This window comes from Gopherus evgoodei, chromosome 7, assembly GCF_007399415.2.
Source record: "Gopherus evgoodei ecotype Sinaloan lineage chromosome 7, rGopEvg1_v1.p, whole genome shotgun sequence".
In the NCBI taxonomy this organism is placed as follows: domain Eukaryota; kingdom Metazoa; phylum Chordata; order Testudines; family Testudinidae; genus Gopherus; species Gopherus evgoodei.
This window is the reverse complement of record NC_044328.1, coordinates 64,639,179-64,667,084: the sequence shown is the minus strand read 5'-3', so window position 1 is coordinate 64,667,084 and position 27,906 is coordinate 64,639,179. Positions and strand designations below refer to the sequence as shown.

General features: G+C 39.1%; 1 protein-coding gene across 1 annotated transcript in view; it reads left to right on the top strand.

Annotated features, from left to right (window-relative positions):
• The window catches only part of LRMDA (leucine rich melanocyte differentiation associated), a 992,983-nt gene that overhangs the window by 569,979 nt on the left and 395,098 nt on the right, over positions 1–27,906 (top strand). The window contains exons 4-5 of the mRNA XM_030570748.1: positions 3,612–3,751; positions 14,745–14,871. Coding sequence (XP_030426608.1) covers positions 3,612–3,751; positions 14,745–14,871 — 267 coding nt within the window. The remainder of the gene's footprint in view (positions 1–3,611; positions 3,752–14,744; positions 14,872–27,906) is intronic.

Here is a 27,906-nt window from a genome sequence, read left to right as displayed (position 1 = left end):
TGTAGTTGTACATTTGATTTTTTCTTCGAAATTAAAGTACTTTGCACTTATCTTTAGTGAATTTCATCTTGATTTCTGACCAGTTCTCTAATTTGTCAAGATTGTTTTGAATTTTAATCCAGTCCTCCAATGTACTTGCAACCCCTCCCAGCTTGGTGTCATACACAAATTTTGTAAGCATAGTTTCCACTCCACTATCTAAGTCATTAATGAAAATATTGAATAGTACTGGATCCAGGACTAACCTCTGTGGGATCCCACTAGATAGGCTTTCCCAGTTTGTCAGTGAACCATTGATAACTACTCTTTGAATGTGGTCTTTCAACAAGTTGTGCACCCACTATATTATAACTGAATCTAGACCACATGACCCTAGTTTGCTTATGAAACTGTCATCTGATACTGTGTCAAAAGCCTTACTAAACTTGAGATGATATGTCTACTGCTTCCATCCACTGGGCCAGTAACTCTCTCAAAGAAGGCAATTAGGTTTGTTTGGCATCGTTTGTTCATGTCAAATCCATGTTGGCTGTTACTTATCACCTTATCATTCTCTTAGTTGACTGCAGCAGCGGAATGAGGAGGATTTTCTTCTGCAGGCTTTGATATGGTATCTGGCTGCAAATGAACTCTAATTTTTCTTTCATAGTGTAACAAGCAAGGCTCTGGCTGGGAGTTCAGATTCAAGGATTTGGCCCAGAGTTTGAAAAGTGGTTTGGAATCCTTCTGGATGAAAAATAATTCATTATTATTTATATTATAGTAGGACCTTGAGCCCCCAACTGAGATTGTAGGGTCTTATGAATTGTTACATAATTTGTTCCAGTATTTTTCCAAATATAAAAGTTACACTGACATTTATAATTCCCCAGCTCCTTCCTTTTTAAAGATAGGTACTATGTTTGCCCTTCTCCAGTCCTCTGGGATCTCACTTGTCCTCCATGAGTTCTTGATAATAAATGCTAGTGGTTTCAAGATTGCTTCAGGTAGTTGCTTAAGTACACTGGGATGAATTTCATCAGGCCATGATGACTTGAATACATATAACATATCTAAGTATTCTTTAAGCTGTTCTTTCCCTGTTCTGGGTTGTGTTTCTTCCCCCTTGTTAACGTTCATTATATTGAGTATCTGGTGACGATTAACCTTTCTTAGTGAACACAGAAGCAAAATTTGCATGAAACACCTCAGCTTTCTTGATGTCATCGGTTATTATCTCTCCTCTGCTGAGTAGGGACTTATAATTTTCTTCAACTAAACATAAAGATCGGTGTCTGGCACTCGCATTTAATCTAGATACTTGGGGCCATATTTTTAGATTCGTAAAGGTGCAGATGGACATTTTGTGGGATTTACCAGAGTGCCTAAGTGAAGTTGGCATGTCACTATTGTTGACTTTCAATAGAAGTTAGTTGACTAACCTGTTGAGGCACTTCTGTAAATCCTGCCATGGGTGCCTATCTGCACTGTTAGGCAACTAAATACTTTTGGAAATATGGTCCATCTTCATGGCTGACCCTGAATTTATTTATAGTGAACACTTCTGTCCCAACCTGATTCAGCATTCTTTAAGTAGCTATAAGGATTAAAAAATGAAATAACTTCTGCTTCACAAGACTTCTAATGAAGTGATGACAGAAAATTCTGCCCACTCACTCTGTGAAGGAAGATCTTTTCTACCTGTGCAATACTAAGAATTTTCTGTAATAAAACGTCAGATCTTTAACAGCAAACTTCTTGGGATTGCCATTAAGGAAAAGGAATGGAAATAATTAACTTTTGTGGTGATAAAGCACCTCTTTCAGGGAGCATCGTTGTAGCTTGAGATGTCCTACAGACGATTAACAGGATTGTATCTGGATCAAGGTTACTTCCAGATTCAAACAATCATGTGATCTTGCCTTGGCAATGTCTGACAACTCTCTAATTTCAATGCTAGCGTAAAGCACTTCATCTCAGCAAAATTTGCTTTCTTTCTGTCAGTTACGTACTGACTCGGAGAGCCATGAATGATCTTCACCAAAAAGTTAATCTGTGAATCAGGGGTCCAGAGTCGTCAGAGTAAATTGCCACTATGTCTTGGTTAGGCTTGGGTAGCAGAAAGATAGATTTGTAATAATAATGTTACAATAATGCACTTTTTCTAAGTGCCTGATCCACTGCCCCCTGAAATCAGTTGGAATCTTTCCACTTTTTTTGAATAGTTGCTGAATCTAGCTTGATAGTTTTAACATGATCCTCCATACTTGAGGCTTAACTCTACTGTATCATGTTAAAAAGTGACACCCTTGTCGTCTTACTTAATTTTCTTTCTGTAGCTACTTTCACCATTCTTATGCAGAGTATTTGAAGATACGTAAGAGTGTATGGAAAAGAGCATGAATAGAAATACAGAGTTGGTGGCTATCAACGTACAAAAATTCTTAATTGATGATCAGCGTGAGCTTTTATACGCATGAGAAGTAAAATGGAAATTAAGTTTACAACAGGAGAAGAGTTTTTAGCAATTAAGCCATTCTTGACATTCTGGGGCCTGCATAAATCAAGTATAAATAATAGCAAAAAAAGTGAGCAGAGGATTATTTTGAAAAAGCGTTGTTGTTTATGGTAGCAGGAGTAGATGAGAACACTGAATTGCTCTTGAATAGTTTTAGAATAATCACTATTATCTAAGCCAGTCCATTTTTAAAGTAAAAATAATATATATGTACCTACAGCTTCTTTCCTGAGAGTCAGCATTTCCTTGTATATAATTGAAAGAAATAAGATTATATATAATCTTTTAAGGACTTTCATATTTTTCATTAACAAAATGAATATTTTTTTCTTCATTCAATCAAAAGCATAGCACCTGTTCAATCTGATGTGTGCTGTGCTGCTTAAATCTAACTAGCATTTACCATGTTGCAGTGGACATTTAAATCTCATTTTTATATCCAAGGTGATGATATTTATGTAGTGAGGAATACACTTAATTTGAAAAGCCTGATCAACACCCAACTATACAACCATTTAGATGATGTTTCCAGAGTTTATTTCCACTTGATATAGGATGTATACCTCATGTTGTAATACTGGGGTAAGTTGCTTTCGGTGAAGCATTTATTCATGTACACTAATTGAATAATTATCAATGCATTGTTGTGACACTCAAAGCATTTATATTCTTGTAGTGAAAGTGGTTTGTTGTGGTTTGACTCCTTTTTGTTTTAATTCATTTTCCAGTGGACTGAAAGTATTAGTGATGAATGTGCTATGAAAGTACCTGTTTGTTTCCATGTAGGAAAAGTTTAATGGCTCCAGAAATGGCTTACCATTTTACCACACAGTATCCATCATTTTGTCAAAGTTTTCATGTTTTGTAGCGAGCCACATGGAAGAGAGAGAAGGAGAAAAGAATGACATAACAGCCAAGTTCTTTCAATCTGTGCTGAAAAACTGACTTAAATTTAGCCCCATTTGCCTTTGTAACAATTAATGTGACATCTTCCTGTGGGTCATAGTAAATTCGATTGCCAATTATTGAAATGTATTTTTAAATCAGTGATGGTGAAACTATAAATGCTTTTTACAGTAATGTCATTGAATCCTTAACCCACAATTTTTGACACATAACAGATTTAGAAAGCCTACTGGATCACTTGGCTGATGTGGTGCCCTCCTTGGAATACCTCAGTTTACTAGGAAACATGGCTTGCCCAAATGAACTGGTCAGCAAGGACAAGGATGAGGATGACTACCAGAGGTACAGGTTAGTATCTTAGCTCCCAAATATGATAAGATGCATCCATTTCTTAATGCTGGATGGAATCAGATGGCTAAAATCAGAGCATGTTCCCAAAATAACACACCTTCCTATATTTTTTAGGCAAAGGTGACTCCCTTAGGGCCAGATTCTGCAGTGTGTAGTGACTTAGTATTTGAATAACCCCATTGATTTCAGTGGATTTACCGACTGGGGGCCCTAATTCAGAAAGCACATAAGCGTGTGCTTATTAAGTCTACCAAAGTCAATGGCAGTTAGGCACATGCTTAAAGTGAAACATGTTCTTAAGTGCTTTCTTGAATAGAAATGAACTTAATTGTGAGCTTTCGTGCTCTCTTTAATCCATCTCAGAGCTAGGCACTGCTCACTGTGTGAGTAAGGGTGGCTGAATCTGGTGATTAAAATAATTAGCTTATCGTAGATCTCCATTCTTTTTTCCTGAAAAGGAGTTATGAGGACTTGTTTCTTTCAACATATTTCAAAAGAAATCAATTAAGAATACAGAGAAGGCTCCTCTTTAGATATGACACTTCTCTGCTCAAAGACGGAGCAGTCAGAATGTAGTCAAACCATGAGTCTTAAATTAAGCAAAATATCCATGTGACACTTGAATGTGTTTTCATTAGCAGAAGTTTGGCAATTAACAAGAACCACTTGAAAGTAGAAGTCTGGTAAAGTGTCCCTCTTGAGTGTAGCCCTACAGAAATGTAGCTGGGAATTAGTTATACGCAAATAGGTTTATTTTTTGAAGAACAAAATGCAATATAAAGATTAATTGTCATTGGTGATCACAGTGATTGACTCTAGGTCCAAGACTCTGTGGAATGCCTGCTGAGTGACATCATTCTTCATAGCTGCCACCCTCTGGCAGTGAGATGATATTATAATAAAATTCTATTTGATGTCGTCTGAGCTTCTTTGCCCCAGTCAAATATGATACTCGATTTCAGACCAAGGGTACTTCCATTTTCCGCATTAGCTAACTGAAAATGGCCCTCTTTGAGTTAATCAAGAGGCAAAAAACATGGTCAGTAAGCTATCTACCCAAGTGAGAAACTGAGCTTTTTCTTCAGTACGTTATCCAAGATATTGAAAACACTGATTGTATCTTTACACGATCAAAAGTCTTACGTAGGATGTATAGTTCAACACATGCAGTAGAAAGGATAGGAGACCTGAAAGGAGTTTGTTTGGAAGGTGCATGGATTGGACACAGTGGCTTATTGCTTTATACTATAGTTGGTTGAAATTTTGCATGTGGGGTTGGCAGTAGCACAGCTCTCTTGAGTATGAACATTCTATATTCAGTATTCTCAACTTTTGAGAATAGTTTTTAGTGCATCTTTAGCCAAAAGAAGTTAACATCTAACAATCCTACTTTTGAATTCAGCATAGCTGTGGCATCTTGGCTTCCACTAAGTAACATGGCCTAGATTTTATAAAATATTTTCCCATCACTTTCATCCTGAAGTGGAAGGTATGCCTAATACCCAGCTTACAAAAAGCCTGATAGTGCTGTCTCTATGTAAATTTATGTGACATTTTCACTAGAGAATTGCTTAAAAATAAATGATTTCTACAGTTTACTGTTTTTCACTTTAAGTACACTTTCTGACAATATGTCTGCTATTAATCATTTAGGCAAAAGTAGTACCTTAAAGGAGCCATTCAGAGGCAAGAACCCATGGTTCATTTAGTGCTGTCAGAAAAAAAAACTTATTGATTGACAATCTCTGTGGTTATGTGATGTAATATTTATAATATGTCACACAGTCATACATCAAAACAAGCATGTCTGTTTGTTTCATTTCAGTGCAAAATGTTGATTTCTATGAGGTCAGGGTAGTTTTAGGTCACACTGTGGCAAACCACTGTGTCAGAAATGTGAAGTGACTGGATTTATCTATCTGCTGAAAACTGCAACATTGATGCTTTTTTTCCCTCTCCTTTCAGATTTTTTTTGGCATTTTTGCATCTATAAAAACAATTTTAATTAACCGGTTTTAAAGTGAATACCCTACTCAGTAGTTAAATAACAACATATAGCTCTTCAGCTGAAATGCAAACTTCCTGGTACTTTCCCATAAGCATTCATTATATCTCATAAACTAGGCTTGTCTGCATAGAGCTGTAATTTAACTACTGAGGTATGAGTTGTAGAGTGCTTGGAAGTGTCACACTTTAACTACCCTGTGTAAACCCTGCTGCTGAGAACTAAAAAGTACAGTACTTAGTTTGTGTTATTCCTGTTTTGAAGTGGGACTACATAAATGTGAACTAGTGACCTTTTACTGCACGCCAGCAGGGTCTACACAGGGCAGTTAGAGCACAACATATTATATCATTCTACAGTTCACATCCCCATAGTCTCGACTGTGGCCCTGTGTAGACAAGCCCTTTAATGCATGTCTATATAGCAGTTAGACATCTAGGACTGGCCCTTGTCAACTGACTTGGGCTAAGGGGCTGTTTAATTGCAGTGTGGATATTTGGACTCAGGCTGCAGCCCAAGCTCTGGGACCCTCCCACCTCACAGATCCCAGGCTCCAGGCTCATACTGAATGTCTACACTGAAGTTAAACAACACCACAGTTAAACAGCTCATTAGCCCAAGTCTGAGTCAGATGGTATGGCCCATCCATGGATTTTTAATTGCAGTGTAGACATATCTCTAGAGTGTCCAGACAGTATTATAATCAAAAGGTCTTAGTATGTATACTTATTATGGCTACTATATTATGGAGAATATTGACTCAGTATCTACACAGGTAGGTGAGAGTTCAAAAGTTTTACTTAAAGGGCTGTAGTCAGGTAGTTGAGGCCCAGATTTGATGGGACACATCTTGCAAAATAAATAGCATGCTCACTTCCATTCCAGTCAATTAGGGTATTTAGTTTCATAGGACTCAGTGCCTTATAAAATTCTTCCCTAATTTTTTTAAAACGAAAAAAAGTTTGACAAAACCTGTGTGAAATTTCAAAAACAAAAACAATACACCACACACACCAGAGTCTTTTGTTTTGAATTAAAACCTTTATGTGCTTGCAACCTGAACATTGCTGCATCCTACAGATGTGTGAGAACCAGAAATTAAGTTGCTAGAAATCAAGATTTTCTCAACTATTTTTGTTTCAGCTTTTCAGTTTTAATTATCTAAAGTGCTGTTAGTAGCACAAGTTAGAAAAATGAATTTTAATGTATTTTTTTTAAAGTTATAGCATATTTAAATACATGTAGGATGTTATATACATAATTTTACATATGAAATTATTCTTTCAGCAAGGCCCTGATCCTCTGAGATCTATGGCATTGAATGTGTTTAAAAAACTGTTTTTGTAAAAAGAAAAAAGAAAAAAAATTCTTTGTTTTTAAATTTTTTTAGGAAGAAAAGCTATTTCTCAACTGGCACTATTGAAAATGCTGGGCCAGAGTGTTTTTTGTTTTTGTGAAGATTATGTATATTTTTTTAAAATGTGTGTTCAGTTTCCTTTTTGTGTGAAATGCTATTGTTTAAAATGTTTGCCAACATTACATTTTTGCATGAGTTTATTTCAAGAAATAGTTTCTCTAATACTTTGGGGTGGGGTGGAGTGGGGAGAAGAGCAGCTCATGTCACTAAGAACAGTATATTAAAATATAGGGATAATTTGTCACTAAGAACAGTATATTAAAATATAGGGGAGGGAGGAAAGCCAGAAAACATTCCAGTCCAAAAAGGATATAGGAAAAAAAGTGCCTCGAAGAACAGTGTGCATTCTAAATAACCTCATCTACAGTCTCTGCTTTGAAGATTGCAAGAAAGCAAAGGTCATGACCCAGAGATCAAAGTAACAGAAGTCAACACAATAATTGCTGGTTGCTTCTCTTGTACCCACACTTGGTCTCTCCGGTGGGTGTATTGTTTGTAGTGAAAACTTCAAACATGTTCTTATTGAACTGTGAAAAATCATCTGGGTCAGAATGTGTTACCAAGCATTTGTTAATGCTGTAGGTGACCTCACCTATTTTCATTAAAGTGAGATAATTGTCAGGGGTATGTACTGTGTGTGAAGTTTTTAGTGCTTGTTCGTTCTTCTTTGCTCCTTATTGACATTTCCTGGAATGGTTCATTCATTAATAGCACTGTTGACATGGAAACAAAGGCAAGTGGAAACAAATGCCTGAGTTTATTTTAAATTAGCGTTAAAAGTACAATATGCTATCTTTGGCAGAAAGGAGTAAATGGTGATAACCTTACAGAGTCTTCTTAAGATACAACCATAAGAAAGGAAGTTCATGCATTTTCTATAGATTAGCTTGCTGAACTAAATTAGTTGCTCTGCACGTGTGGTCCTGCAAAACTGCAGCTCCTCTTGTGAGATTTTCAGCCTTCTTCTCAATCATTGCCCTTACTGAGAGCAGACTAGCTTTTTTGCTTACTGTATTTTATAAATACTATAAATTCCACATCTACATATTTCAAAAGGAGAGAAAGAAAGGAAACATTTTCCCTTAAGGATAGTGAACTATTAACAGGTGCAAACAGGCATAGGCTAATACTACTCATCTTACTGATGATAATGATGATATTTTGCCTTTCACCCAAGGCCTTTTTATTTCAACAGTGTCTGGACAGAGAGAGAGAGAGAGAGAGAGACAAAGAGAGTTATAACAGCAAACAATGCTGGTCAAACATTAAATAAGCCCCACAACTCCCACAGTCACAATAGAGGCCAAGTAGCCAAATCTCAGTAGACAATCTAGCCCAATGCCTTAAAGTCAACCATTCATTCCCTCTGGGTTTGATTCTGATCTCACCAGTTTTACACTGGTATAGCATAATTCACTTCAGTGGTGTGACTCCCAATTTATACCAATGTAAATGAGAGCAGGCTCAGGCCCTTTAATCCTGCAAGTGAGGTTGTGCACATTCATTAGCATTCAGGCTACTAGGGTTTGAGGGGAAAAAAATATAGTACTACAATAGTTGAAAGGTTCCAATAAAAAAGAAGACGTTGAAATGTTCTTAATCCAAAACGTTGCCCAGCTAGTTTGTTGCACATATAGTACTAGGAATGCTAGACTTTTTTGGATGTACAACTCTCTATCCATCAACCCAAAATGAATTTTGTGCCATGAATTTGTTTACAGCATAATATGTATTTTTTTTAAAGTAAGAGAAAAGGAGAAAATTAAGGGTCTTTGTATAGTTTAACCTTTGCTCTGTTCCTTCATTATAGGCTCAATGTCATGATTTTTCCTTCTGTTATGTGAACTCCTATGTAGCCATTTCTCCTATAGTGTAGGAAGAGTCAGAGCCGTTTCCAATGGGCAACTTCATTGGCACCATGGAGCTTTCTTTTTAGTGTGGTTCAAGAGTGATTTTGTTCTCTTCTCTCTGTTTTCTGGCACCATAAAGCCCAGCATATTCTGCAACTTGTGCCTGCTTTATGATGGGAGGTAATCTATGAATCTGCATCCACATGAGAGTCCAGATGCTATAACATTGTGTGACTTTTCTTGTTATGGACTCCTTGACTCTAGAACAGAGATTTCCTAGTATTGCCATTATTATTAATGAATAATGTGTTAATGCCTGGTAATGAGCTCTGGCCTCTTAAACATAAATGGTTAATGAAATATACCTCCAAATAATCAGGGCTGGCTCAAGCCTTTTTGCCGTCCCAAGCGGTGAAGAGGAGTGGCGGAGGGGAGACGCGATCTGTGGCACTTTGGCAGCTCAAATGGGTCACTTCATTCATAGGTGGCAATTTAGCGACAGGTCCTTTACTCAAAGAGGGACTGAGAGACCTGCTGCTGAATTGCCACCAAAGACCTGGATGTGCTGCCCTTTCCCATTGGCCAGCCCAAGCATCTGCTTCGTTCGCTGGTGCCTGGGGTCGGCCCTGCAAATAATATAAAGTATAAACTAACACACATAAGGACCCGTTTTACTTCAATGAATTTTGGATCAGGACCCAGGTGTTTCATGTACATGTTTAAAACAGTTTTCCTTACCCTCCTGCCTGGTGTTTCTGTTAGAACCTCTTGCCCAATTCCATTTGAGGCTGGACTTTTATATATTTAAATGTCAGATCCTCTTCAAGGATCTTGTGAATGGTTGCTCTTGTCTGTTTGGAGGCTGCTAAACACAGGCTATATCTACAGTGGGTGGAGTACCGGCACTGCACATGTATCTACATGCTGCAGTGAAGGGCAGACTAGGTCCATGCTTGTGGCTGCAGTGTGTAGCTATCTGTGGCAGTGAAAGGCTCAAGCAGCAGGGAAAGGCTCTGGTAGCTCCCTCCTGTCAGAGACTTTCCCTTGTTTCCAGAACCTTTCCCCACGACCTCCCCTCACTGGAGCCTTTCACTGTGGTGGGGAAAGGCTCTGGCAGTGGAACACTACACTGCTAAAAATAGCAATATAGATGTGGGAGGTGCTGCTTGGGCATGTAGAGAGCTGTGTAGGATATTGACTCCAGGGGTTCAGCTGTCTAGGGCATTTGATTCTACTCATCTAAGGTGTGTCTCATTGTTTACACTGCTGTTTATACCTGTGCCAGCTGGGACTTCAATGTCTGTACTCACCTACTGCTGGAAATGTAGATCTACCTTGGAATATATTTTAAAAATAAGTTGCATAGAGCTTTCCATTTCAAATCACTTTGTAAATATTAATTAATACCCACAATATCCCTGCAAGGTAGCTAAATGTTGTTACCCCCTTTTACAAATAAGGAAACTGACGTAGAAAGTTGTGACTATAGGGACTGGAACTAGAGGTGCTGGGGATGCTACCGCTTCCCATGACTTGAAGTCGTTTCCATCATATACGGAGTTTATAGTTGGTTCAATGGCTCTTAGCACTCCCACTATACAAATTGTTCCAGCACCCCTGTCTGTGACTTGTCTAAGGCTGTGGAGTAAGTATTGGAGACACTATTGTTATTTGTTTATTCAGTGTTTGTATATTATGCTTATAAAAGTGCAAGTGTGCGTGTTGATTTAGTATTATAACTCACATCTTCCTCATTATGGTTCCAGTACTCTGACCTCAACACCTCTCTCAAGTATTGTATGGAGATTTTCATCCCCAACTTTCATTAACATTGGTGGTGGAGTTGTATAACTGAATCATCAACCCGTGCATCACTTTGAAAATGTCCCTTTAATGTCTTGACAGGGCTATGTAAAAAATGTTAAAACAATCCTAATCACATGGAACACTTACGGAATTGGTAAATGAATTTTAGTCCTTATTGTCATTTCCAATTATTTAAAGCTGAGATAAAAAAGAATGCGATATTCCGTGTGCTGTTTTTTTCTCCACCTACCGCTACAAGTGATCAAGACTTCTGTTGGTCTCCTTTGTTAGTTTACTTTCCTAACACACGTGGGAGGAGGGGGGAGGAGTTTTGGATGAAAAATAATGTTGCTTTCCTTGCATAGCTGGTTTCCTTTGAGTGTTTACACACCTTCCTAGCATCCCTTTCCAAAGGGCACCATTTTCCTCGTCACTACAGATAACTACCTTCTTTCACGCTACTGCAAAGATGGTCAGCCCCACAACAGCAGACTCAGGGCACCCACAGCAGTGCTAAGATTCAAAATGATCATAAAATACCCCAGTGAACTGCTGAACTAAAACAAAACATTCTAAACTTTGAATGAAAAAAATCCATCTAAATTTTACATTCTGTGGTATTCTTTTAGCTGGCAATGGTATAAGTCTAAAGCAGTTGCAATGTGTCATGCAATTTATAGATCCCAGTGCCTGTCATAAAGTATTTTATGATAGCTGCACTCTGTGTTATTAGTAGCTGTCTTTTTCTGCAGCCATCGGTGTTTGATAATAGCCTTAAAACACCCAAAATTACTTACCTGCAAGCAACATTCCAGATAGTCCCTGTTGACAGTTTGAATAAGTTTAGTGCCCTTTTGTTGTACTTTACCTTCAAAACAAACTGATTGAACCATCAATAGCTCCTGGAAGCTGACAGAGGCATGTCATCTGGGCTAACCTTCTGATAGTAGGTTATCTGTGGGAGTTAACCTCCCTGCATTGTTAACTGAAATGTTTTATGTACTATGCAACTTTAGGATACTGCTGTGATAACCTTAGTAACTAAGTTATACATCACAGCAAGGAGATTTTGTGCAACAAATAACCCTGGATAATATTTACGAGGGTTGAATTGATATTGTAGTGCTCATTCTGTGGCTTTAGTAATCTTTTATAGATTTTTTTTATGGTAAATTGGTGTTACATTTAGGCTGAATTTGCATCACAAATGAAGTATACTGCTAACTAAAATATACCCTGGAAGTCATATGCTGGACTTAAACAATTGTTTTATTAAAAACCTGTGTAATTATATCTATAACATTCAGTTGTAATTCAATTTCGGCTCTTTTTAAACTGCATCATTTTTGGGATACTTTACTCCTAATGATAGATAGCTTTTTAAAGTCTGTTACAGATTGCCTTTGTGTTTTATCATCCCCTGAAGAACATCTCCCCCATTAGGAATCCCGAAAATACTTCCGTCCTGTGACACAATTGGCTAATTATTTTGTGGATTTTTTAAGATAAGGCCCTAGTTCTGGAATTTTTTTTAAATGGGGGCGAGAAAAGGAGAAAAATACTCCCATAGAAACAATTCTTTTATAAGTTTAAGTTCTCTTAAAATGACAGAGAGACTGACATTTAAGGCTGTGATCCAAAGTCAGCAAAAATGACAGGGCTGTCTTCATCTGTTGTCAGTTTTGTTGCTGCCTGCTTTTTGATGGCATCTTTCATTCCATCATTAAACATTTGCTGATTTTCTAATACTGATGTTTTCTTCACCTGAATATTCATCTTTTCTCACCCTACACTTAATGGGTGTCTTTACTCATTTGGAGCTTGGCTCTTGACATATTATTTCCTTCTGTATATGTCTTCGTTCGAAAGATTCTGTTGTCATCTGAGCTTTTCTGCCAGTAACAAAAGATGGATGTATTCTTTTCCAGGGAAAGATACGGGGCAGCAGAATGTCAGAAAGGACTGGAAGGGCAGCCAGGAAAGATGGGAGGTGTCTGAGAGTATGGCAGTATCTCCAATATCTAGCTACACTGAACAAATTGTCTTGGGACATGTTCTACATAGCAAACTGACTTCTCACTTTGCAGAGTTTATTACTATTATAACTATTATTCTGTTTTTATTATTTAATTGAAGTACATAGGCTGATGATTCATATTAAAATTGTAGACTATTTTAATGTGTGTCAGTGAACATATTCAATTCACTTGTTAAAAATTTACAAGGCCATTGCCTCAGAGGAAAGGTGTATATAGCTGAAAGGCTGTTTTGTAGCTTTGCTTTTTTTTTGGTCTGGATGCAGAAAGGTTAAATAATTAATAAAAACATTAATGTGATGTTCATGAACTCTCTTGGTCTCACAACTTGGGACAAATCTGGAATCTCTTTGAGTTAATTGTAGAACCATAGGGTTAGAAGGGAATTCAAGGGTCATATAACCTAACAAGATGTGGGATTTGTTGTCTTTAAGCCATCTAAGACAGATGACTTTCCAACCTCCTTTTGAAACCTCCTAGTGAAGGAGATTCCAGGACTGAGGAGTACTTGAAGGTAACTCCGATCTTTAAAATAATAGCACTGGCTTTCTCTTTAAAATATAGCCATATGCATTGTGCAAGGTTTCCTGGGACTTCTAAATGTGTGGGAGTTCTTTCAAATGCCAGAGGGAGTCAGTATGATTACCAGTTTAAATGACTGACTGACTGATTGGTTGTTTATTGGAAACAGCTAGGCATGGGGAATAATATCAATCACCTTTCCACCCCCTGCCAGGAAAGAGTCTGGCACTTCCTCCCTTGCAAAGTCTGTTTCACATCTGGTTGACTGTATGTAAATAGCAGGTACTTGAAGTAGTTGTATGTTTGGTTTTGCTTTTGATTCATGCCATGCTTTCTACTTCTGTATGTAAGGAGCCAACAGTATTTTTCAAGCTAATGAAGCTTCTGTTTTTGGATCAAAACATGCAGTCACAGAGAACTGGTAATGGGACTGAACAAGAACTTTGAATCTGAACACCTGTTCAAAATTTGGGTGTGTGTGTGTGTGTGTAAGAGTGTGCATGTGCACTCTGGAATCTAAACCTGAGCCAGGTTTAGATGAATGGGGCCTATATCAGTAACAAGACAAAACTGGAACCTTATCTCCAAACTGTGGCGGTGTCAAATTTCCAATCTTGAAGCCAGATCCAAATTATATTGCTCATACCATCTCTAGGTTAAAGTCTTGTTTTTAATAAGACTCTTAAATGTTATTTGATGCACAGCATAATCACTGTGTACCTTGGAATATTATCTTTAATGCACGTGATTTTCTAGGGTATATGATGGGAAGCTGGATCAAAACCCTAATATGCAATTTACTTGATGTTGCTAACGATGATTGTTATATTTGTAGCAAAAGTCATTAAAAGTTTGAAGGTGAGTTTCTGAAGACCTGAGCATTTAAAAAAAAGAAAATTACAAAACTACACAGCAGGTGAAGAAGAGTCTTTGTTTTTTTTTGTTTTTTACATAACTCCATGCCCAAATTGTCCAGCAGGATATCAGAAAACATTACACTTAACAAATTTAAAAAAAAATTGGGAGTCATGCTTATCAAGCTCTCTGTATCTATTCTCTGTATTATGTTCTCAAAAGGCTGCCTTTTCCAATTTGATCCATGTGTCATACATCACAGTAATACTTCATTGGGGTATGCACCTACAACAGAGTATCCCTGGTCCACTTAGTATTGAATTCGCAAAGGGAAAATATCAATTTCCTGACGTAGAGTAGGCTAGATTATAGGGAGTGGGTGAAAGATTGGGAAAAGAAAGGTCATTTCAATTGTATATATTTTTTGAGTCATATAATTTGTGAAGATGGATTTGTATGTCAGTGGATTTTAACTCAAACATTTTGTCATTTCTTTTAGGTATTTTGTTTTGCACAAATTAACCACCCTGAAATTTCTTGATACTCGGAAAGTAACCAAATGGGAGCGTGAGGAAGCCTTGTTACGAGGTGCCTTCATGAAAGTGGTAAAGCCTATGGATGCTGAGGTAGGAGACTATATGGAGATTACAATATACACTGATCCCACTTGCCTGCCACTTTATAAATCAGAGAAAAGTAACTATGCATATCTTTGTTAAACAGTAATATATCTTTAAAATAATTATTCTGAAAGGTTGGTTAAAGCTATGTCTAAGCAATGGACAGAGACTTTGTAGGCCAAAGTGTTGCTTATTGAATTAGGTGTGGGACAAAAAAACCCTTAATCTGTATTTTCAAAGATCAGAATTTTACTGTTAAATCTGATTAATGGACTGTGGTTGTTGCATCATAGTTGAAATGCTGGTTTGAACCATAGCTAATTAACACACACATGTTGCCAGGATCAAAAGAATATTTTTGCTCTTTCTAAAGATCTATAACAACTCTATGATATGTTGGTAGAAAAGAGAGAAATTTTTCTGACACTTTGTCCCCTGCCATGCATATTGTACACAGATGTTGATCTCAGAACTCACACCTATGGTGTTTATTGACCTTTAGTTGATACATTGTAATTTAATGTGGTGTCATATTAATGAGTGTTGATGTTGGAGAGACAATTTCTCTAATCTATGATTCAGACTCAAGCCTTCTCACACCAGTTGCCTCAAAATTGGGCGAATTGCATGCCTTTGACTGAAACAGAATACAGATGCAATTTTTCCAGTTTGTCGTCTTTCATCATTGATCAGTACAAGATAACAGCACCCTTAGTATTTCAGTGTATTTGTAGCATTACAAATATCGCTTGAAATGATTAGCTATCTAAAATTCTTTTCAAGTTTATTAATCTGGTAGGTTTCTATAGGCTGTTTTCTTCCCAAAAATACATCATCATCAATAATTTATTGTAGATTTCCAATAATGCTGAATAATAGTGCAGCAGCAATGGAACTACACTACATTTGATGGCATAAGTGTTACTAGATAAATTCGTTATCAGCAGTACAATTGCAGTAGATAGCAAATTAATTCAGATTGATTCATTTTATAACTACTAAAATGCTAACAGTTCTTATTCAGGCATAGGTTTGACATATTGTTTACTAAGTACCTTTAGCTCTTTCAGCTTTTATAATACAGTGTGTAGTAAATGAAATCATTTATTTTTAGAGTTTTGTGAAAAGCTTCCTCAGAATATTTTTTACTAAATCCTGCAATATTCAGCAGTTAAAATGTGTAAATTATGTTGTGCTTATGCCATTTATTTTTTATAATTATTCTTTCTCTATCTACTAGGTCCTTATTAGTGAAGTTTTATTCTAATGCTATTAACAGTTAAATTCTTCATTTATAAGTCTATCATTTGTGTTTTGACTAGTGCAGGAGAAAGTGGCTATTCAAGTCTGTACCTACTTTATTGGATGGTTCTTATTTGTGTTTGCTGTTAAACCAATTGCTAAGGGTAAGGTGTTCTCATAGACAGGATCCAAACTTTATTCTTTGTATTACTAATTTATTCCACTGTGTAGTTTTGAATTAGTTGCCCTCGAAGTCTTAAAAAGTAAAAAATATATTTATTTCAACAATTCTTTTAGCACAGAGTTTAAATTTAGTGTCGCTGTAGCCTTGTTGAATTTTTTTTTAATTTTGTTACAGATTTGCTGATGTTATCTAGAATAAATACCTTTGTAAATGCTTTCTAATGGCAAGAGTAAATATCTGTAAGTGTCCTACAGAATTATATTCATCATACAAAGTTATATACTATACAAATAGCCAATTTAAAATAAGCAACTGTAATCGGGTTTGAATACACTTATAAAAACAAACAATTGCTCTGGGTGAGTGTGTTTTACTATGGATGTTCAGACATATAATATGTAAGCATATTTTGCATGGGTGGAACTGTTTGTAGATGCAGTGTGCGTGTATATTTAGAGATACACTACACATATACAAATACAGTGAAAACCATTAAAAGGAACATTTTCCCACAGTTTTTACAAAATGGTACTCTAGAATGTGAAATAACTGTTGTATCGCAGAAATCATGGTGTGATAATTATTGAGAAAAAATGTTTTTTAGTGGCAACAGTTGTGTGTATATACAAGTATATATGATGCTCTCCCGTTCATTTGAATGGCCTGGAGGTATCTCAAAGTTTTGGGCAACTGGGCATTCGGATAAATGGACGTGCTATTAACTACATAGGACTGCATGGGAGGCACACTGTGCATTTGGATAACTAGGATTTTAGATAAAGGGAATTAATTATACTGTACATGGGTGGGGGCAAATAGAATCATAGGACTGGAAGGGACCTTGAGAGGGCATCTAATCCAGTTCCCTGCACTCATGGCAGGACTAAGTATTATCTAGACTATCCCTGACAGGTGTTTGTGTAACCTGCTCTTAAAAATCTTCAGCAATGGAGATTCCACAACGTCCCTCAGCAATTTATTCCAGTGCTTAACCACCCTGACAATTAGGAAGTGCTTTCCAGTGTCCAACCTAAACAGACGATGTTGAGGTTTAAGCCCATTGCTTTTTGTCCTATCCTCAGAGGTTAAGGAGAATAATTTTTCTCCTCCTTCCTTGTAACAACCTTTTATGTACTTGAAAACTGGCACCCTGTCCCCGTTGAGTCTTCTCTTCTCCACATTAAACAAACCCAGTATTTTCAGTCTTCCCTCCTAGGCCATGTTTTCTAGACCTTTAATCATTTTTGTTGCTCTTCTCTGGACTTTTTCCAATTTGTTCATAAATTTCCTGAAATGTAGTGCCCGGGACTAGACACAGTACTCCAGTTGAGGCCTAATCAGCGTGGAGTAGAGTGGAAACATTGCTACTTGTGTCTTGTTTACAACAGTTCTGCTAATACATCTCAGAAAGATGTTTGCTTTTTTTGCAACTGTGTTACATTACTGACTCATCTTTAGCTTGTGATAATTAGTGTAATTGGAATGTGTTGTGAGGGTTTGAATAGATGCCATATGGAAATATTTTCCTGAGTATTGTAGTACACTGAACCTGTTAGACTTATTATTCATAACAAAATCAAATTTGAAGTTAGGTTTCCTTCATTATGGTAAGCAGGAGATAGAAAAATGTATTCAGTCAAAAATAAATAAATAAATCCAAGGCAGATTGATAAACTGGAAACGGCTATGATGTGCCATTTTGTTCTTTCCATAAAATAAGTGGGAGAGCCGAATGACCCACTAAGAACAACACAAGAAATGAGAATAAGGTCAGGACATTTTCATCAACGAGCTTTTATTTACACAAATGCAGAAGTATTTGGCAATCACAAGTCTTTGCAAAGTCATAAATATTTTATATTGTATAAATTTCTATACTTACATTTATGTCTCAGGTTTTTATTTCTTTAACAAGACACTGCACTTGCTTATGCTTTGCTTCATTTCATCCTTTGTTGTTTAAAATGCATCTGTTTGTGATGTGACTGTCTGATAGAGAGATGCAGTCATTCATTAGAAAACAGTTTAGTGTTACAATGTACTGTTCCATCTCTCCATGTATAGTGAGCTAAACTTCATTACTCTATGATGTTTTTATTTTCCTCTGTCAAAATATTGAATGTTGTATCATGCTTGATTTTAATAACAATCTTGTAAGCCTGGCTGGATAAGGGGCATTGAGCCAGATGAGGAAGCCTCATTTAATGACCAGACTGTGACCTCATTTCACTGGCATAAGTGTAGATCAAAGTGGAAGATGCCTGTCCAGTGTGAAGTATGTTGCTGGGCATGACAGCACTTCACATCAGAACGACAGCTTAAGAATACGACAGTCAAAATTGCTTAATTATGTCCCAGCTTTGTAATTATTCATCCCTGCTCCTGCAAAGAGCTCGGTTGTCATTTCTTTGACATAATTATTTAAAGCTGTACCCTCCTTCTGTTTATAGCTTGTCTATGAATTTTGCTACCAAGTGTTTCATCTTTAAGGTCTTAAAAATGCAAAACAGGGCAGGGTTAAATGGGCACAGTTGAAAATCCTGCATTTGAGGATTCCCCCTGTTTGTACATTGCTTATGAGCATGAATAAACAAAATTAATGGATGAAGCATCAGAAAACTGGGTATATTCGTTTGAAAAAAGCCCACCTGTTTGTTTAATTCTTCATCCACTTTGTATCACATTGGTTCCAGTTTTATATATCCTAGACATACATCCCCACATGCGCGGAGTGTGTGTGTATATAAATGTATATGTATATATATGTATATAAATCTTAGTTAATGACCAATATATATACGCCACATTTTTGTATACTCTGCGTAGTATTATGTTTATTTTTCGCAACATATGCATTTTGCTACTCTAACAAATTGCCAGTGAAACCAACACTTTTTTGTTTCTCTTACTGCATTTTAACTTTATCTGTTTTCTCAGTTATGCTTATACTAACAGATAATGTGAAGAGGCTGCACATGAATAAGTCTTGTGATTTAAGCTTGTTGGACCAAATACTCCTCTGGTATAAATCAGTGCAGCCCCAGTGAAGTAACTTCACGTCTGTGGAGCTGTATCAGTTTACTCCAACTGTGCATCTGGCCCATTATGTTCAAAAGATTGAAATTCATTTATTTTAAAATGGCTTTTATTTTGTGATTATTTTTCAAATATTTTACTCTTCACATTGTAGTCTCAAAACCGGTCATAGATTGCTTTTTGTGAATACCTAAAAGAAGCTAATTAAGCAACAAGGCAGGTTGAGGTTATGGCTGCATTTCATGGGATGAGGTCATCTAACTTTTGTTCTCGCTATGCTGTGTTTCGATACCATCTTCCATAGGCAGGTGGAATGTTATTTTATTATGTTGGGAAAAATAGATTTTTAGCAATGCTGCTAACACTAGCTCAGCTAAACAAAAACTGCACTACCTGTTAGTTTTTGATCCTATCAGTGTTTTCATGTTGCTTACCACTCACAAGGAATATTATTTTGCTACCCTAATAGTTTTAGCATCTACTTTTTCTAAAACCATTAAAATCAAATCATACATGAAGGGAAATTTGAGTGATTATATAATATGCTGTGTAGGCATAAACAAATGGTTACTAGTAAAGTCACTCAAGTTTCCCTTCATGTATGATATATATAGAGATAGATATAGATGATACAGATATATAAAATAATGCTTCTAAGACTGGAGGCATAATTCTTTGCTTGGATATGTGGCATCTGTATTAATTTGTCTCATGCACCTTTTTTTTCCTAGAACCAGAGAAGTTGGTCATTTATAAAAATAGTAAAAGATATATTAAAAGGGAGCCATTTGGAAATCTTTTTTCCCCATTATGCATGCTCATTTTTATTTTAATAAGCCTTCCCAGGATTCATTGCATATGGATCTAGCACATAGCATCTACACTAACTACAGAGCTAAGGGCACTAAAGGAGTTAAGATCTGTGAAGTGCCAGCTAGTTAAGAACTCTCTCTAAGTGATCCTTGACACACAGACTGTGAAAGTTTCTTCTGGTCCATTGTGTCAGAGTTCCATGTCCTAAAATGGTAAGCAGCCAGAGATTTAAGACTCCCAACTAGACTGTGATTTAGTAAATAATAATGGCTTCAAAGAAGACATTGCAGTAAGTCACGTTACAATCAGACATACTGAAGCATCCATCATATACAATTTCAGAAGTCCCTGAACATATACTTACAGAAGAGAGTCAGTAGTCCATGTACAGCAATATAGGGTGTAAAGAGTACTTAACTCTTTGATTGTGTTTAAAAAAAAATCCCCAGATACTTCTCACATGGAAAACTGCAGTGTCTTTTATGTCAAGGATCTGCACTGTGTACTAATGATACTTGCCTGGGCCAAGACCAACTTGTAAAGGGAGTCTATTTTAAATTTGTCATTTTAAAATATTTCACTGTTAAAAAAACAATTAAAAATATAAATGAAATATAGCCACAGAAAATGTTTTGCAGTAATGTTAAAGGTATCAGTTAGAGCATTTAGGAATTTTGTACAGAAAACATGATGCTGTAACAGTCTCCAAATAGTGAATCATCTTACTTACCTTACATATGACAATACTGAAGCCTAACAGAGCTGAGTAATGGAGAGAGTGTCATCCTTAACTGAGAATTCCCTTGCTTTTGTAGCTTTAAATCAGATTAATGTATTTTAATACTCCAATAAGAAGTGTGTGTTTAAACATAAGGACTTTTTCCTAATTAACAAGAAATTATTTTGCTGACATAAGAACGTTAAAATACAAGAAAATCCTACTCACTAAAAACATATTTGTGCCTTTTTTCTACTCTCCATTACTGGCACACCTTGAAAGTTTGATCCCTGTGTATGATTCTTCTTGGTTTCTGTCTGTATCATTTAAGTGAATTATCAAGAATACTTAAAACAAAACAAAGCTGTTCTACAAAGGAAAGAGAAATAGGCTGGTGCACCTGCTGGGTCTTCTCTCCTTTTATCCACTGTCACCGGTGTTGGCTGTACCAAGCATAGGTGCATGATGCTGGTTTGGCCAATCTAGTTGCTATTAGTCTACAACCACTAATAGCCCCAGCGACTTTCAACAGTACAGCAACCTGCTAGCTCAGGTACTAGTAAATGCACATTTTAGTGAAGCCCATTTGCAATTAAAAAACAAAGACAAAGGGCTCATTCTCCTTTCTTCCTTCACAACCCGTTAGAGAAAAGCAAAGTATGGTGATGGCAAAATAAAAACCTTTGGGCATGCAGTTGGAATAGAATTGAAGAACTGTACAGGTAGCATTTATAGAGGTGAAAATAGTTTGGTATTTGATCTTGTGTAGACACAAATCTTAGGGATGGGTAATAGAGGGCTAAGTATCATAACACTGGCACCTTTTGGCTGATACTGAAACTCCAGTGAAAGGTAATGTAATACATTAACCCAGTACTCATTTGTTGACTTCTGTAATGATTATACGCTAAGAAGTAAAATAGTCCTAATTCCCCAAGCCAACAAAACTCAATAGAAAAATAAATAAATAAATGTGTAAATGAAGTTGGCATTCCAACATATGTTGTTCTCTCCCCATAGTACAGACCCTAAGGCACAATCCTGGACCCTGTGCCCAGTAGGAGAAAACAAATTGTATGTAGGAATGCTCTTCTGGAGTCAGAGGATGGAACCTTCTCTGTTCCCTTCTATCCAGGCTACAAGGTTTCAGTAGAGCTTCTTTACATCCTCTAGCAGAAACTCAAGCCTGCATGGCTAGAAAATTATACCTATGTTTAAGTGAGGGATTTTTGAGAGTAATCTGTGTACCTAGCCACTCTTACCTCCAATACCCTCACTGTGCACTAAAGTACATGGAGTGCTCTGTAGTGAATAGCCTTTGCTTGTGCTGGAAGATTTGACCTGCACATTCCTGGGTGCTCTCATCTGTGTATTCAGGTAATAAACTATGATAAAAACACGACATTGCCAAACTCAAGCATTCAAAGATCATGATCCAGGCCTCAAAAGCTCTTGAGATTATTTTGGGCTCTTTGTCTTTGTCTCCTGGTTTCTGAGCCTTATGGGCATGTATGTCACACTTTCAAGTTTTTCTGCACAACTGAGGACTAGGAATTTGCTTTTTATTTTATTTTTTTTTAGAGTTTAAATCATATTCATGTGATTCAGGAAACCCCCAATATTGAAGTTTGAAGGAAGTTTGACAAGGAATAAATGAATCAAAAATATTGGACCTGCCATCCCTACCAATTTGAAATTAAACTAATTAGAGAGGAAGGATGATCTGGTGGTTAAAGTGCTGGAATGAGAGTCAGGAGATCAGCGATCTGCTTCTGGCTCTGCTACAGATTTCCTGTATTACCTTGGGCAAGTCTTTAAGCTCTCGTTCCTCATCTTAGCCTTTGTCTTGTCCATTTAGACTCTAAGCTCTTTGGGACAGGGACTCTTGCTTACTGTGTGTTTGTACGGGGCCTAGCCCAGTGGGACCCCCCTCTCTGTTGCAGCCTCTAAGAACTTTAGTAATATAAATAATTAACAGTAATAATATGTTAGAACTGACTGGGCTTCTTTTATTACTTGAAGACATACCTTGATATACCGAAAAGACCCAAAAGTTGTTCTTGAGAGCTTTTAAGAACCAAGTAAGCTTTGTCATCATCCTGGTGCCCAAAGAAACACAGTCTTGATTTCAACCCTGAACTGAATCCATACAGCCTTTGGGAATTTGGCCTATTTATTATGAATGCACTCTCACTCTGTTTGCACTGTTTGCCATGAGATTTTTGACAGGGAATTTTTTTTTTCTGATCCTTGGGCCCAGACTAGAGAATAGAAATTGTTTTCTGCTCCTGAAAGTATCTCTACTGGTCTGTTTGTGTTTTGGTCTATGGTAGATCACGAGATATGTTGTCTTAAAATGATGTTATTTTTATGCCAACTTTTTGCTTTCTTTTCCTAATCTCTTCGTTATTTCAGTAAAATTTTTGAGAACTGCATTGCTTGACTACCAAGAATATTATTTGAACATTGGGGTTCCAAATTCTCATTTAACATAGTACACTAGTTTTTAGCTCTGTCAAGTCTTGAGAACAATAGCTACTAATCTGTTAGCATTTAACTTAGGAGGAGGAAAGCAAACTAGTGATCAGAATGATCAGATTTTAAGGTTATACTGTATATTCCATGACCTACCACAGCTACAAATAATTGTTTTATGTGACTAGAAAGATGAAATTATCCACCTTTGAGTATTATAAATTTGTAGACATCATGATTCACAGTATTTTTGTTGGTAGCTGTAAAGGAGGAAAAAGCTCAAACCCACAAACTTGACAATAGTTAAACAGCTGGTGTGCTAAGATCACTGCCTATCATGCTGAGCAGTAATGTCTCATTTTTTTCTTGTGCTCCCCTGTCTGTTTGTCTGTACCCACCTGTTGTCTTCTGTTTTGTAGTTAATCTGTAAGCTTTTAGGGGCAGGGACTGTCTTTCTATGTGCTTGTACAATGCGAAGTACAGTGAGGTTCTGGTCTGTGACTTGGACTTTGGTACAGTACCACCATGAAAATACATGGTTCATAATAGATCAGATTTAAAAATAGTATTTGACTCCCTTTTTTAGCTCTTTAGAAAATTTTAAATAGCAAACCTTGGGCTGATGTGTAACTTTAATTCCTTCCAGATATATTGCATGAGGAAACAGTAATTTATGAGTCCATGTGTCCAGCAGAACATTTCTGCAGTAGTGTGTGCTGTTACAGTTAAAAAGTACAGCTTTTATTTGTTACTCAAGTTCATTTCAAAAGAAAAATTCATTGTTCAGCGCTGAAAATTATGCTAACGGTGCATACTGGAATGGATTTAATTCATTTGCTAAAAACAGCAGAAGAGTCGATAAAAATTGTCATGGCAAGTAACATAGAAAATTGTGTAGGTTATTAGACAGTTGAGGGCTTAATCACCAATATTCAGTATGTAGATGTGGTACCATACAACATGACACATTGTAAATACATTGTATATTGATGCGTAAGTGACAATACCATGACTTGGTGTCAGAAAGCAGGGTAGATTCAGAGATTTGCGCTAGAGGATGCAAAACAAATGTACTTTGAGTGATTGCTCAGGTGTATTCCACAGTAGGTATCTGTGCTCGCCACGTGCACTGGTGTCGGAAGTTTTTCCCTTAGCAGTACCCGTACTAGGGGAGCACCGCTGTGACCCCGGGAGTGGCGCCTCTATATCTCACTATAAGGGGAGCCACATGCTCCCCCCACCCTCAGTTCCTTCTTGCCACCAGTGAAGGTAGTCGAAACATCTTGCTCCAGCCTTGCTGCAGCTTCTCTAGTTGACCTTAGTGATACAGTTACTTTTAGTGGTTTTTAAAGTAGTTAGAGTGGGCTTGGGGCATGCCCCGTGGCTTCAAGTTGTGCGACTCCTGTCGCCGTTCTATGCCCAGAAGTGATCCACTGCTTGGGTGAAACTCACGCGAGTGAGTGCTGCAAAATCTGCAGGCCATTCAAGCCGTGGACTAAGAAGGAGGGGCACATCAGGCTTCGTGGTCTCCTGATGGAATCAGCGCTGGCCCCTACCCCAGCACACCAAGCGGACTCGGCGCCTAGCAACGCGTCTTCAGTGTGTAGCGAAGTCCTCTCCAGTAGCTGGCACCGCTCCCCTTCCAAGAAGCAAGGGCAGACTTCCTTCTCACAGTAACGCCGAGAAAAGGAGAGGAGTGAGGCTGGTCCCAAGCCGGGCAGCCCTCAATCCCCCCTCGGGACTCATGTTGAGTGGAGCAGCCCGGTTCCGTCTGTGCATGCCTCTCTTGCGGTGAGGATGCCATTGATCCTGGAGGCTGCACAGGCCACGCAAGACATATTGAGCTTATTGATACCTGTGGCACCACCAGCATTGGGCCATTGGTCCCGAGGCAAGCCGCCGCTGGGCGCTCATCAGACCTCCCTGGCATGGTGCAGCTCCTGCTCCGAAGACTGCTCCTTACCTCATTTCACGCGGTCTTCTTGCAGCTCACACCAGCCCTCTACACCAGTCAGATTGACCAGCTCGCTGCTCGAATGGGAGTCTCAAAGCCCCTCCACGCTGTGCGGCAACGGTCACAGGCACCGTGACAGGTGCTGCAGATGCTCTTCTTCACATTGCAGCTACTGCCAGGCATCGCGCTCAGGAATCCTCTCGCAATTTACCGGCACAGGAACATCGTAGCTCCTGGCACCGGGGCGAGTACTGGAGCAGCACTTCCAATGGGTTCAGGTCCTCGGCGTTGAGGTCCTGGTCCTGTGGAAGGCACCGTTGTAGGCGGCGTCACTCTTGCCTCTCCTATGAGACCATGTACTTGACGACCTCAGCATTGGCACCTAGCCACCCATCACCAGGTCGTGCGACTCAGCCAGAACAGACACCACCACCGGGGCCCCCAATTGGTCAGTGGCAAGGGGCACTATGGCGAGGGCAGTGGTGTCAATGGGCATCGTGGCTGCAGATGTCCGCCCAGATGGGGACCCGCTCAGTGGCCGGAGCATCCCAGGTGCCTTCAGCCTCCCCTTCTCAACAGAGGGACAAGTCATCAGGTCCCAAGTCAGCGGCCCCGTGCCTAGACTCTGACCTGGGAACTGACCCCCCAGTACCGCCCGAGACTCTTGGCTCCACATCAGCCTCCTCTCCGGCACTGAATGATGCCATTATGGCACTGCCGCCCATTCCACAGGAGGACTTCAGGACGCATCAAGACCTCAAGAGGGTGGCGTCCAACCTTCAGCTCCAGGCTGAGGAGATAGAGGGGCCCGACTGACTCTCTTTTCAATGTGCTGTCATCCTTGGCACAGGGCTGTGTTGCCCTGCCTCTCCACCAGGGAGTAGCCAACATTTCCACGACCTTGTGGCAAACTCCTGCTTCCTTGGCCCCCATTTCCAAAAAGGCAGAGAGGAAGTACTTCGTGCCAGCTAAGGACCATGGGTACCTCTATTCCCACCCAGCTCCTAACTCTCTGGTGGTGGAATCGGTAAACCACCGAGAATGACACAGCCAGCGCACACCCACCCCTCAAGGATAAAGATGCCAGGAGACTGGATACTTTTAATGGGAAAGTTTATTCTTTGGCAAGCTTCCAGCTCAGGGTGAAGAATCATCAGGCCCTACTGAGCTGGTATGAATTTAACTTATGCGGGTCCCCACCAAAGTTTGAACCTCTCCTCCCGGAGCAGGACAAAAAGGACTTCAAGGCTCTGGTAGAGGAAGGAACAGCAGTGGCAAAAGCAACCCTCCAGGTGGCGTCACACACAGCCGATACTTCAGCCTGCTCGATGGCTTCTGCCATTTCCATGTGCAGGGCATCCTGCCTCCTTCTGTCCGGGCTCTCGGCGGAGGCTCAGTCCCTCATGCAGGACCTGCCCTTTGATGGGAAAGCACTGTTTGGGGACCAAATGGAAGTCCGTCTGCATGAGATGAAGGATTCTCATACAACCCTGCAAACCTTGGGCCTCTATGTCCCGCCAGCTAAGGACAAGCCCAGGCCGCAGACTTCGGCTCCACCTGCACGGAGCAGATACAAGCCCCTGTCCAAGAGACCGAGAGACCAGAGGCATCGGTCTTAACGTCAAAGGACCCGGGCTGCGGGGCAGAGCGGGACTAAGGGAAAGAGGAGGTTTTGACTGTTTGCAGGAGGGCACTAGGCCTGTTGCCAAGGAGACCCCCTGGTTAATAAAGTTTGTGTTCTTCAACCGATTTTGTCTTCTGAATGGAGTGGTCCCATATAACATCAGACCAATGGATCCTCAACACCATGTCCAAGGGCTACGTATTGCAGTTCACTTCGCCCCCACCTTACCACCCCCCGTCCCTAGTGAGCCCTGGGGACCTGGAGCATGCCCGCCTCCTAGGGCAGGAGGTGACACTTCTGCTCCACCTGGGGGCAATGGAAAGAGTACCAGTAGACTTCCAGGGCAGAGGCTTCTACTCCCGGTACTTCCTGATCCCAAAGGCAAAAGGGGTGCTCAGGCCCATCCTGGCCCTACGGCATCTCAACCGGTTTATGGTCTGCTCCAAGTTCCGCATGGTGTCCCTGGCCTCTATCATTCCCTCCCTGGACCCGGGGGATTGGTATGTGACCCTGAACCTTCAGGACTCATATTTCCATATCCATATATTTGAGGGGCACAGGCACTTCCTCAGGTTCCTCGTGGGGTTGAATCAGTACCAGTTCACGGTCCTCCCTTTTGGTCTATCCACAGCACCCAAGGTTTTCACCAAATGCATGGCAGTGGTAGCAGCCTACCTCCAGTGGAAAGAGATGCAGATCTTTCCATACCTGGACGACTGGCTTCTCAAAGGCAGCTTTCAGTCCCAGATGCAGGCCTATGTGGAACTGCTCCTGCCCACATGCGCAGATCTTGCCTAGTTGTCATAGCATTCCCTCTCAGATCTGAACCTTAGAGTTCAGAAAATGAGATACTAGCACCTGAATCCTCTAAGCTTAATTACCAGCTTAGATCTGATAGCACTGCTACCACTCAAAAATATAGTGTTTTGGGGCACTCTGACCTCCTCAACCTTCCCTGGGGACCCCAAGAACCCAGATCCCTTGGGTTCTTAAAA